General features: G+C 40.0%; 1 protein-coding gene across 11 annotated transcripts in view; it reads right to left on the bottom strand.

Moving 5' to 3' along the window:
• The window catches only part of BLTP1 (bridge-like lipid transfer protein family member 1), a 105,076-nt gene that overhangs the window by 56,199 nt on the left and 35,760 nt on the right, over positions 1-13,117 (bottom strand). For all 11 annotated transcript variants that reach the window (XM_079990493.1, XM_079990496.1, XM_079990501.1 and 8 more), the window contains exons 23-37: positions 12,870-12,998; positions 12,192-12,311; positions 11,676-11,956; positions 10,722-10,972; positions 10,013-10,268; positions 8,507-9,350; positions 7,527-7,597; positions 5,551-5,724; positions 3,615-3,735; positions 3,193-3,336; positions 2,740-2,867; positions 1,612-1,814; positions 1,155-1,352; positions 857-1,068; positions 346-497 (exon numbers count right to left, since the gene is read on the bottom strand). In XM_079990493.1, coding sequence (XP_079846619.1) covers positions 346-497; positions 857-1,068; positions 1,155-1,352; positions 1,612-1,814; positions 2,740-2,867; positions 3,193-3,336; positions 3,615-3,735; positions 5,551-5,724; positions 7,527-7,597; positions 8,507-9,350; positions 10,013-10,268; positions 10,722-10,972; positions 11,676-11,956; positions 12,192-12,311; positions 12,870-12,998 — 3,284 coding nt within the window. The remainder of the gene's footprint in view (positions 1-345; positions 498-856; positions 1,069-1,154; positions 1,353-1,611; positions 1,815-2,739; positions 2,868-3,192; positions 3,337-3,614; positions 3,736-5,550; positions 5,725-7,526; positions 7,598-8,506; positions 9,351-10,012; positions 10,269-10,721; positions 10,973-11,675; positions 11,957-12,191; positions 12,312-12,869; positions 12,999-13,117) is intronic.

Raw genomic sequence — 13,117 nt, 5'->3', positions numbered from 1 at the left:
CTCCTCAGCTCAGAAAACTCAGGCGAGGAGCTTGATCTGGATCAAGACCCTACCATGGACAAAGTAACTCTTTGCTTCCTGCTAGGATCCTGATCTAGAATGCCTGCAATTTGCATAGGAAGAAAGGTTTAACTGGGAGTTGGAGAGTTCCCCCACCCAATACAAATTATAGACACTGAGGGGAGACTCATCTGGACTGAGAGCACATCAGGGCCCCCATTTGTGTATATGGAGGGGGGGGAACCCTGTACTTCAAGGCAAAGATACATAGCTAACATACCATGTGGTTTGGCCTAAAAGACTATAGTACGCAGTCTGAATACTCTAAAGCGGAAACCACCGTACCTTGAAAATATATGGGCAGGTGAACGCACATTTGTAGGAGCAGCAAAACTGAACCAAATTTCTTTGATTGTCAATTTCATGCTACAAGAATCAGGTGGAGGTGGCCTTAGAGGGTGGTCTTTTTTCAGATCATCTGATTCAACCCCTTCATCCTATATAAAAAAGATAAAGGGAAGAGAGAAGAAAGAAAGGTGCAAGATAAATTTGCTTTTCAGAATGGAAGAAATGCTTCCAGTTCTTTAAAATATTCTGAAAGTGCTTGTGGATTGCATGCTTTCCCAGTGGGATGCATCCAAAGTGAGCAATGACAGGAAAATCAGATCCATTTAGCAAATAAGAAAATGTGTTGCTACCAAAAAGAACATTAGAAAACATGCCTTGTACTGTTAAAATGTAAAGGGGTCAAACCATCGCAAGAGGTTATTTATTTATGATTATTACTTTGTCAAAATCAGTATATATGTATATATGTGTATATATGTATACAAAGAAAAAAGAAAACATGTCTCACCTGCTCATCTGAAATGGAATTTGGATGAGTGTCTGATGCAGCACTTAACTGATCACAGGGGAGATTTTCGTCAGAGACATCAGTATTGTAACCACTACCAGTTGGAGAATCAGAAGAATTGTTGGATGCAAGCAATCCACCCCTTTCTGCAGCTGAAGATTTACCCATATTCCCAAATGTACTATATAAAACAGCACCCGACTGTCTGCCACCTAGAAGTATAAGAAAGAGGGAAATGTTGGTTTGCTCACTTTATTATGATAGGGCACAAAAGAAATGGTCCAATATGTTGCTTTACCTTTTATTGTCAAATTTTCGATTCCACACTCAAACATTATCCAGCCCCATTTCTCTTGGCTGGGACCTATCCGTGTTACATCTGGAACTGCCTGATGATCCGTTTCATCTACAAATGAAAAGTCGTCCAACTCTTCCAATGTGAAAAGGACTTTTGATTTTTCAAAAGGGATCGCTGTTATGGCACAGGTCCCAATATCTGCAGGGAGGAAAATATTGTTGATATCAGTATAGCTGTCCAGTAAAATGTTATTTATTTCATTTGTGGGAATGCAGATACAGTTCAAAACATAAGACTAGAGCAGTGCACATTTTAGGCCATTGTGCTATGGCTATATGTTATTCCAACAGTGAAAATTTGCTTGAATGAGTAAATTTTAACAAGAAATAGGTAATGCAGTTCTGATAAGTGTTTTGTAGCGGAAACTCTTTGAAACTAGGATTACAAGCAAGTTTACCTGCTGTATCAAGGCCCCTGAGCTGCCCATGAATACGGTGAATATTAAGCTTTGCTGCAATTTCTTTTCCTTTCTCTGCTCCAGCATTTGATCTCAGAGAACCAGAAGACTGAGGCTGCATCTTATTGGTATGGACATACTTGTCAAAAGTTACAGAGCTTCTCCTCGTTTCGGTACTGTTTGGATTTTCTTCAACAACACCCCTTTTAAATGAAAAGGAAATATTTGAGTCGTTTCTTAAACTTCATTTGTACCATCAGCAAACATATTTACAATTCAAGTGCTTTTGTTGCCTAAATAAATGCTAATAGCAAGCAATAATAACTGATCAGGGCAATCAGGTGAAAGTCAGAGTTCTCACAGTCACTACTACCTACGGGACCGCCTCTCCCGGTATGCCCCACGGAGAGCCTCAAGGTGCACAAATAGCAACACCCTAGTGGTCCCGGGCCCTAAGGAAGTTAGATTAGCTTCAACCAGAGCCAGGGCCTTTTCAACACTGGCTCCGGCCTGGTGGATCGCTCTGCCTCATGAGACCAGGGCCCTGCAGGATCTGATTTCTTTCTGCAGGACCTGTAAGGTAGAGTTGTTCCACCTGGCCTTTGGCTTGCAGCCAATTTGATTCCCTCCCCCTCTTTCTTTTTTCTTTTTCCTTTCTCCTCCTATTAATGTTTCAATATTTTAATGTTGTATTTTAATCTTGTTTTTAAGTTGTGATCATTAATCTTGTTTTTATTATTGCTTGTTAGCCGCCCTGAGCCTGGCCTTGGCTGGGGAGGGTGGGGTATTATTATTATTATTATTATTATTATTATTATTATTATTACTGCAAGATATACATCACAAGTCTGCCCTATATCATCTAATATGAAATGCTTATACATAGGACAAGATGGTTAAACCATTTTTAACATATCATAACGTTTCGCCCAGAAATCTACACTGCACTCGTTTTGAGAAAATCTGGAATAATTTGAACCCATTCCTTTCTTTTTTCATCTCAGTTTGAGACTTACTTTCTAATTTAGGAAGAAGTTGCTATCAAGAAATTGCTTGACGGGAACTTTATTAAGCTCTGCTATGTGACTACAAACAGACACTATGAATTATCAAAGGGTACTCCCTTACCTGTTCATACGAACCTGTGTAGCAATCCTATCAAAACACAAAGCCACTAAAGAAACATGGGTAACATTTTTGCTTGCAGCTGTGCCTGACGATTCTTCCACTGACGCTTGCAGTAAACACAAGTTTACCTACAAAAAGCGATTTGAAAGAATAATGAAAACCTTTGCCATGTTCTTTAAGGGATATAAAACAAGGCTTACTTTTCATCCCACTGAATCAAAAAAAATCAACAACCTGAATATCACTTCACCCAAATGCTGCTAAAATAACAATGTTAACTGAACAGCCAAACTATCTTGTCTGAAGTGGGATCGAGAAAAATGGAGTGTCTTGTCCCCAGCAGCTCTCCATTTTATGCCTTGGTGCCATGCTGCTGGCACAATAAGATATAACATTAAGCTAATGCATAAAATAACCCATCTTGCAAGTTTACTTGGTCATATTGCTTATTACCTTGGGCAGTGAAACATTGGCTTGAAGACCTTTAATGGTCACATTATCTTGCTTGAGAGAAAGATTTGTCTGTGTTTTTACTTGTGTTGTTCCCGCAGCAGGGGTTTCTATTTTTGTTCCTCTGATATCCTGCTTGGAGGACAGCTGGGGAGAAAGTGATGCCAGTTAGTGCTCCATTTAGCCATTTAAGCTAGCAGAAGTAAAAATGGCACATAATTCAGAGAGTTCAGAAAGATCTTTTAGGTAAGGAACTAAAGCAAAGTAACTTAATCAAAAGCTGTGATGTCTCTCCCTGTTCTTAAGCAACTACTTACAAAAGAGAGACAGAAGCAAACATCACCATGGCTATTTCCTTTCCAACCCCACCTTCTGTGAATAAACCTTATGCATTTAGTAAAGATACTATGACATAATAAACATACATTTTCTGAGAAGGTTGTTTTTCTGTTCTGTACAGCTTCTCTGAGGACCTTACAATGTAAATCATCCACAATGGCTGCAGGGTGACATGTGCAAGCGCAGTGAACCATTGCCTCGATATACCTGTAGGAAATTTAGTTCAAAACAATCTCATAAGAAATAAAATTAAGACACGAACCATGCATAGGTTACAAACATTTATTAGCTTACCTTTTTAGAAAAATATGGGTGTGAGGTGGGGACAATGGGAAGGGGAGATACTGAAGCAAGTTGAGTCTAAACCTTTTCTCTAAAACCATTTGCCAGTTCTGAACCTAGACATTTGGTTCTGGCAACTGATCAAATTTCCACAAATATTAGGTTCTCCTACAAACACCAAGCAGGAGTCTTGTGTTTCCTCAATACATGGGAAGCTCTCCACTCAATCCCTGCAAAGAGACAGTAGTGACCTGCTTTTGTGGGTCCCTTTGCTTAACTAAGTTTCACCTTTGGCAGCCCTATGCTTCTCCCAACCTTTTATGGTCTGGCAGAACATGGGATAATGGGGTAGGGTCTCTGTCAGGACCAGAACAAGTCAGTGTGTTGCATCACTGGAGTGTGGCACAACATGAACACTTAATAGTTTGTTGGGACTGCCTAGCCAGTTGGCCTTGGCATGTACTACAAATTATCTTCCTATATTCTTAGAAACGTAATGTGTTGTCACATGCTGCAGTTCACTTCGCTTGCCAACAGGCAGTCATATCAACATGAGGAATGGCAGGTAGGCCCAAGCAAGCTGTTTAAAAGAGAGAGGCCCTTTACTCAGCAGTTTAGCAAACTATTGTGCAAAGTGCTTCCCTATACCTTAAAAAGGGTGTGGGGCAATAGGGGAGGGCCTTGGGTAAAGCTGGAGAGAGATAGGCAAGGGGGTGGATAAGGTATAAAGGGAGGAGATTGGTAAGGTGTGGGAGAAGGGCAAAGGGGTAGGAAGGGTTGGTGAGCAGAGCAAGCAGAGGTGACAGCCAGTGTGGTGTAGTGGTTAAGAGCGGTAGACTCGTAATCTGGTGAACCAGGTTCGATTCCCCGCTCCTCCACATGCAGCTGCTGGGTGACCTTGGGCTAGTCACACTTCTTTGAAGTCTCTCAGCCCCACTCACCTCACAGAGTGTTTGTTGTGGGGGAGGAAGGGAAAGGAGAAGGTTAGCCGCTTTGAGACTCCTTCGGGTAGTGATAAAGTGGGATATCAAATCCAAACTCTTCTTCTAATTAATACTGGTGTTTTGCAACCACAGTATTTCAACAATGCAAGAGGGAGAGATATCTCTAGTTCCAGTGAGACAGATAAGAAAGGACATTGAAGTGATCCTTATTTGGCTGCAACTCATTTCTTAAAATATGTCAGGCTAGCTTCCTGTGATAAGGCTGGGTGATGGGCCATTAAGGGAAACAAAGGAGAAAGGCTTTGTGTGAGATGGCAAATGTGAGATGGCAAATAGGTGACCGCTCCCCCAGCTCATAGTTAGTTAGAAGTTGAACCCAGAGTTTGGAGCTGTAGAGTAAAGCAGCAAACTATTTGAATCCAAGGCTGTGGCTATTGGAGAAACAAGACCCTTTTGGGATGTTGATGCTGTGAACTGCTCTATTATAGGCTCAGGTTGTATATATGTATAAATAAATTATATATCCTAAAAACACCAGTTGCCACTGTGCCTCATTTCCAAAAGGAAACATGAACCCTGGGTAAGCACCTGGAACCTCACACCACTCAGAGATTGGGCTGACATGCAGCAATACTTTACCATGTCAACATTGAGGCTGGTTATCCTTGACCATTTGAAGCACCAAAACAACACCATGACTTGTGCTGCTGCAACAAGCCCATGTATGTGATCCCATCAGCTGTTTGTTATAAGTTCAGACTGTTAGGTTCATTCTTCTCCCCAAAATGTGAAATACCTGTCTAAAGCTTCTGCTACAAGAGGAGTGAGAACTACATCCACAGTTCCTTTTATTTCCACAATAGCGGTTGTTCGTGTCTGGGAAACTGGGTGATCGAGCGTCCATTCCTCCGTTATTGTTTCATCATCTGTATTATCAAGGATTTTCTTATCCAAGGGAGTATATGGGTTACTAAACAAACAAAAGTACAAATTATTAGTTTTTAAAGAAAATATGCAGCTGCTTTCTATTGTTACTTGACACAGCAGAATTTATTAGAAGCATTCATTTGGCTAACCCTCTTTTCAAGATACAACTATCTTGCAGTGCTAAGAGCACAAGGTGAGAGAGTTTAATAAGCTGTCTAATTTGAAGAATGGCAGGTGTTCACAGAAGGCCAATTCAATCACAAAGATAAGAATCCCAGTAAGACTGCAGCATTGGCACATTTATTTGTTGGGTGTTTTCTCAAATGACTAGCTTAACCTAACCTCAAAAACATATTTTTGGTTCATAATTCAGTGATTCGTAAATAAGGATGTAGTTTATGCTGTCAGTTCAGGACATTAAAGGCATAATTGCTTTAGCCAATTAGCAAGTGCCTTCAGTGACAATGTAAATCAGAGATTACTAGTACCCACAGGGCACATATACTTCTTTTGTCTCCTTCAATATTTCCTAGAAGACTCAGCCCAATATGTCTAATGAAATGTACTACAAAGCATTACACAGACATTCAAAGGGGAAAAGATGCTAGGGAAGAAATGTGGGTTATCTAAAGAGAGCTTGCAAGCTTTATGCTTCAAAGAAATCCAAGTACAATCTCAACAATGTCAGCATTAAACAGCTTCTACATGCTGAGCTGTACATGACTGCATGCATTATGGAAAGCAAACTGCAAGTGACTAGTATGCATGAGATTATCAACAGCTCCAATGACTGAAATTTGTTTTGAAAGCAGCATGCCTTGATTCATCATCATAAACAAGCTACCCTGAATGAGAATTTTTTAATCGGAAACAAACGTAAGGAAAATGACACATAAGACTCACACATTTACACAGTCTGGCACCACTTATCAAGCCTGTGCATGCTTTTTATCTGTCAGATGGTAGAATGTTTCACAATCATTTCCATAATCCCCTGAAAAGCCATTTGTGCTTAGAGCAGATAGCCAATGGGGAGGTACACTTTGCTCTTTAGTCTAACAGCATCAAATTGCAAGGATGTTTCAAAGCAAGCAGAATTTTAACACAGGGATCATTGGAAAGGAACAGGAAAGACATCTATCTCTGATTCAGCACCATACTTTGTGAGATTCTGGAAAGCAGAAGCATGTTTAATGATGCCTTGGTCTTATAGATCAGTAAAGTCGTTACTGCAAAATGGGGAAATTGTTCAAACTGGGGAAGACTCAAAGAAAAAGAAAAATAATTATACAGTGGTACCTCAGGTTAAGAACTTAATTCGTTCTGGAGGTCCGTTCTTATCCTGAAACTGTCCTTAACCTGAAGCACCACTTTAGCTAATGGGGCCTCCCGGCTGCCGCCGCGCCACCAGAGCATGATTTCTGTTCTCATCCTGAAGCAAAGTTCTTAACCCGAGGTACTATTTCTGGGTTAGCAGAGTCTGTAACCTGAAGCGTATGTAACCTGAAGCGTATGTAACCCGAGCATATGTAACCCGAGGTACCACTGTATCAGCCTATTTTTAAGATTTCCTTCTTATATGCTTCAAGCAGCATGGAAGCTGCTTGGGTGGTGTGCAAATCCATGGTGTGCATGGGAATGTGACACAATTAGCATCTCACTCAGATGGAGGGTGGCAACTGGGTGGGAATGATTTAGCCCTGTTGACATGGTCATGGTTTTTACATATACCCTTTTGCAGTGTAGGACTGCATCCAACAGAAGCAGCTGCCACAGTCTTTCAAGCAAACAGGAAGGGGAATTGACTTTTACAATATAACAAACATATTGCAATTTGTTACTCACTTAGATGTTGATCCTGTAAACTGCATACCTCGATCCAGGAGAGCATTTGCTGTGAGACCCTGCTTAACAATCTAGAAGAGAAAATTTCTTATTACTTCTGTTCTAGGGGTTTTAACCTTACAACCTATATAGGAGTTTAACATGCAATATCCTATTTGTATTTCCTCTTTCACTATGAACACTGCTACATGTCTACATCTGACTTTACAGTTGATTTTACAGCTGAAATCTGCACTGATGATAGATTTGTTTAAAAAACAAGAGCACCACATAATTCCACGTTATACTTTTAAAAACATTGCTTGAAAGCAACACAAGGGGTCAGTGTGTCTGGCTGTTAACCAGGAGGTTGGTTGGTTCGAGCCCACCAAGGTACGGCTGTGGGCAGGATTCCTGCATTACAGGGGTCTGAACTAGATGATGCTTGGGGTAACTTCCAACTATACAATTCTATGATTCTAACAAGATGCATAAGTCCTAAGCGTTCAATGGATCGATACTTTGTAAAGATGTTACACAAAACCACATATTTAATAGATATAAAACGCCCTGACTGAACCTTGAAATAGAAACCCAATCAGAGCACTTCTTCATGAAAATCAGTCTTATGAACACTTTGAAGAGATTTACAACAGAATATTTCAGCTCTTGTTTACTGATTCACAATTCAAACAAATTGTATGTATGGCTGTGAAGAACTGGCGTGAATTGTTTTTTGGTAAAGCATATATGCTAACCATTTAACAGACTCCTATGTGATTATGTATCTAACCCTAACTCATTCCCATTTCCCAAGTTACAACTTTACTTCCAACACACTTATCCATGATAATTATTTTAGATAACTTTAGCACATCATTTCAAAGTTCACCATAACAAAAATTCACTAACACTATGCACTCCCCATGCATTTTTTACAACCCAATCAAGTGCTTGCTTTCCTTTAAATTGATTTCAAATTCACTGTGCTATTTTTTTACCTTAAAGATTGGGACAGAAAGCTGTTCAAAAGATGAGGAACTTTCCTCACTAGTCGGAGTGTCAAGATCTAAAGGGCGATGTAAGGATGATTTTGAGGTTCTTTTGTTTGTCGGATGTTTGACTGACCAGTTAACCACTTGGTACTGGGTAAGGTAACTTTGGTAGCAGTTCATTACAGGCTGCTGGGAAGTAATTTGCTCATTCTCTGGAGCCTTCTCAGCTTCTATGACATATAAATGCTCTACAAGTTCATCTTCTACTCCCAAAGCAGAAACAAATGACGCTTGGGAGGGATGAGTTTTTATTGGTATGACCTTTGGATCGTGACTAGTTTCTCCATGCAATGTAGTAGTCAAGGGTCCTTCTACACTGTGATAGATTGAACCTCTCCCATAATCAATTTGTTTGGCTTGCTTTCTCTTCTTTTTTCTTCCAGGATATGTTCCTGGACCCTCGTCGCTGCTTATGGGTTCAAAGTCCTCAGCTGCTGAAAAGTAGGCTTCGCTATCAGCCATTGACATGCTGGAGTCCATGGAGCGATACTGATGAAATGAATTTGAGTCTGCAGAAGGGGTATATGGGAATGAACCAAAGCTTCTCCTTTGCTTTGGAGAGTCTAAGACATTTTCATCACTGCGGGAGACATCACTGCTGAACTGCACACCAGCTGGAACAGGTTGTTTATCTCCATAGAAGGCTGCAGTAAGACTTTTGGTACTTCCAAGTCGAGTAGAACATACTGATGCTTGCCGTTTCAAAGGAGATCTAAGAGGAGATTGTCCAACAGGTCTCTCTTGGAGGTTAGGAGATACAGGACTACTTTCCGAACCTTCTGCTGCAGAACTAGAAGGGGGAGAAAACATTCTTCTCAATAATGATACATATGTTCTCTATAATAAGAAGAAACTTTCCAGTTGAGCAGTGGAATATGAATGATTTGAATAAATAAATTTGCATTATAATCAATAATCACAGGATTCATGAAAATTGCAATAAATGATTAAACAAAGCTCACAATTCCACAAACTATGGCACCTGCTAAAGTCCCAATTTCTTTTCAATGTATCTTCAGTATACAGTATATAATGGACTGGACAGTAGCCACTATATATAATCCATACACTGTATAAGCTAATGGTTCCTCTCTCCTGCCCCTCACTCCTCCAGTGCTCTACATAGCAAGGAAGCAACAAGTCTAGACTTGATGGATAGCATCAAAATCAGCCATTTTGTCAGCACTATGATTCCAACCTGCGCCAAATAACTTTACCCCCTCCTCTCCTTGTGCCCTCCCCAAATCCGCTCTGGAGTGTTGGAGGGAAATGCAGTATAGATATAGGGGGCACTCATAGGGGGGATGAATGCTGCCCTCGCGGAAATCTTTGCACTGCTGGAACAAGTTAGTTGGGTACTATCCGTCGCCAGCATTGCCACAGATGTTTTTACGTCCTATAGCCAAAGCTTTTGTTGTGTAGTAAATGAACATTGAGAAGCAGCATATTCACCTTCCATGGGCATCTTCTCTTTTTGCACCTGCCAAGAACTCCTTTTGCCCCAAGTGGTCTTCAACAGTGGAAGAAGGGCTTTCTCTATCACCTGCAAGCAAGGGGAGTGCAGCACTAGAACTGCTATTCTCTTCTGAAGAGGAGGAAGAACTATGAGATCGTAGCGGTACTTGTAAATTCAGGTGCTGAGATTTTCTTTCTTCTATTCCCACAGTTCGGCATTCCCAATCTTTCCTTTTAATGCCATTTGCCTTGCCTAAGAACAAAGCAAGAAAATATTATATACAAAACAGTCAATAATAAAGGTATTAGCACTTCCCCTTTGTTCTTGTAAAAAGGATTTCCAAATTGAGGAGTAAGTACGTATATGTTTTATTTGTAATTTTTTGTAGAAATTGTAACAAGCTATCCATGAATCAACCCAGTTACCAATTTGGAATATCTTTTTACAGTACAACATATTATCCATCACCAATATTATAAACTAGGCATACCAATTGAATTATGTATGTAGCAATAATCATAACAACAACAACAGTATTTCAGTGACAGCTCTTTATGTCACTTTCCCCTAAATAATGGCTATTTTATTTATGCCACTAGCTAGCTAGTGTTAAATGGGAAATTATTTACTATGATGTTAAATAATATCCAAAATATATTAATATTATGTCAAATATATGCATTTGTACAGACACACACTAATTACCATCCATAATTTTGGGAAGCTCTTTGGTAATAATCCATTCTCCAGGCTGTAGCAAAGATTGTCCATAAAACATATCTGATTCGGCACTTGTACTTGAAAAAGCAGAGCTACTTGATGGTGTCAGCTCTTCAAGCTTGAAGAAGTCTAATCCTGAAACTGTGCCACCGAAAAACCTACAACCTCCAAGACAGCCACACTTGTTCTTACTTCTCTTATTCTTTGTATTATCATCTGGCCATAAAAACCATAACCTACAAAAGAAAAGGTAACATTTTAAAAAGAGGCATATTTTAATTCAATGGAATAATCTCATTCCAAGTATTACTAGCCCCCAAACTTCCACAGAAATTGAGGCTAATTATTTTACCCATTTAGCCAAACAAGCAAATTAATCTGCACAGATTAAGAAGGCTGGGTTGGATGTTTTTTAAAAGCAGGCAGGTGCTTAAGGAAGCCAACTGTCACTAAAAATAACGGGAGCGTGCCTCCAAAGAAGCGGTTCTCAACCTGTGGGTCCCCATATGTTGTTGGACTACAACTCCCATCATCCCTGAGCTCTGGCCTTGCTAGCTAAGGGTGATGGGAGTTGTAGTCCAACAACATCTGGGGACCCACAGGTTGAGAACTGCTGCTCTAAAGACTTAGGCTATGGCATGGGGGTTGCAGCATAAAATTAAACTAACCCCACTGCCCAAAAATCCTTGTCACTAACTCTCATGGTTTAGTATATCACCTCCTAAACATGGAACCCATTAAATCACAATGACAAAATTCTGCCTTAGTATATTTATTCTAGTTATCAGCAAAGTACTTATTAAGATTCATTCATGCAAGGTCCTAAATATAAGCATTTCACTTGTGCATCATTCAATAGCCCATTAAGCATGACCACATTTTCACTTTTAGACCCATATGACTACTTAAAGACACTTTTTCACCTGTAGCTTCTCTTACCTCTTAGTTCTGTTATCATGAGTTTCCAAAAAATGTCTCTGTGCTTCATGCTTAGAATGGTGATCTGCTGCTAAAGCAATATCAGCAGTGATAAGGCCCAAATTGACTGACCCTGCTTCCAGCCAATATGCTCTCCGCAGCACTGCAGGCTGAAGGCCAACTCGGCAACTGTTCACTTGCTCAATGTATTGTCGTAGCTGGACGTCTTGAATGGCAGCACTTACACCTTCACCAACAGACTGATTGTGGAGGTTACAATTGGCAAGGCGTACAGCACCCATCTAAAAGTTAAATAGAGAAAAAATATCAGTGGGTAGCAGTAAAAAGTCTGCCTCTCCCCCTACCCATGATAAATGAAATTTGGATGGCATTACCCATGTCCCTCCCTCTTCAAGCACCTCCTTCCCAAGCACATGATGTAATAACAACAGCTTATTCTTTTAAAGAAAAGTGTAAAATAATGTTTAAGAATTACTACAAAAATGAAGGGTCATGAGATACGAAAAGAACACCTACCTTTATATTAGTGGCACAACCATGTTCTACAATGTATATATCTGCCCCATCTACTGCAAGTCGTGTCATAGTGTACTTTAATGCATCTGATGTTGGACAAGGGCCTGAAATGCAACTTATCTAAAGAAAATTTGGAACAGAAAACACAATCATGCAAATAAAATAAAAGAATAAAAGAAAAGAAAAAAAAGAAAAGGACATAATTTACATATTCTCCTTGGTATAATTTAAAAGGCATGAGAACAGTGATTCTTCTGCAAACTGTGGAACATGCGAAGAGGATTTCCACCTTCTAAACAGTAAAAATGGTGTCCTGGGGAGGGGATGTCTGACTTTTCTGCATAATATCTTAACTTTTTAAGAAATCCCTCTCTTCCATATTGCCATTTTGAATGCTGCAACTGCATTTCTGTTTTCCACAAAAAGCGGAGGCATGGATTTAAAGAATCTATTTATTTCAGAAGCTTGCATCAATCTAGTTTATGAATTCCAATGTGTGCAAAGTATTTCATCCATTTCATGAGCAAGTGGCAGCAATGGTTGTGGGGGAGGGGCTTCGCCGCAACTACTAATAAAGCTGGAAGGGCATTAACCTCCAAATGTTCACCTATTTCTTACATGACCAATTTATCTTACCAAACTATAGCTAGAAAATATCAGATCATAGCTAGGCTTTACCTTAGCTTCACAGAAGCGGCGATCAATTCCATGCTGACATATGATTACAGATTTTGGCCTTTCCAGTTCAAACTCACGGCACGCCACATGAAACACAAATGTCTGTCCCCATTCGAGCAGGCATGCAAGCTGCAAAGAGGTAAGAACACGTTGACTACAGTGAAACAGTCGTTAAAATTGAAGGTTTTCACAACTATTTGAAAAATGGCCCAAGACACTGAACTGTCATGGCTTCCGATCCTTGCAAC

Source organism: Podarcis cretensis, assembly GCF_951804945.1.
Source record: "Podarcis cretensis genome assembly, chromosome: 9".
Lineage (NCBI taxonomy): Eukaryota > Metazoa > Chordata > Lepidosauria > Squamata > Lacertidae > Podarcis > Podarcis cretensis.
This window is presented reverse-complemented; position numbering and strand designations above follow the sequence as displayed.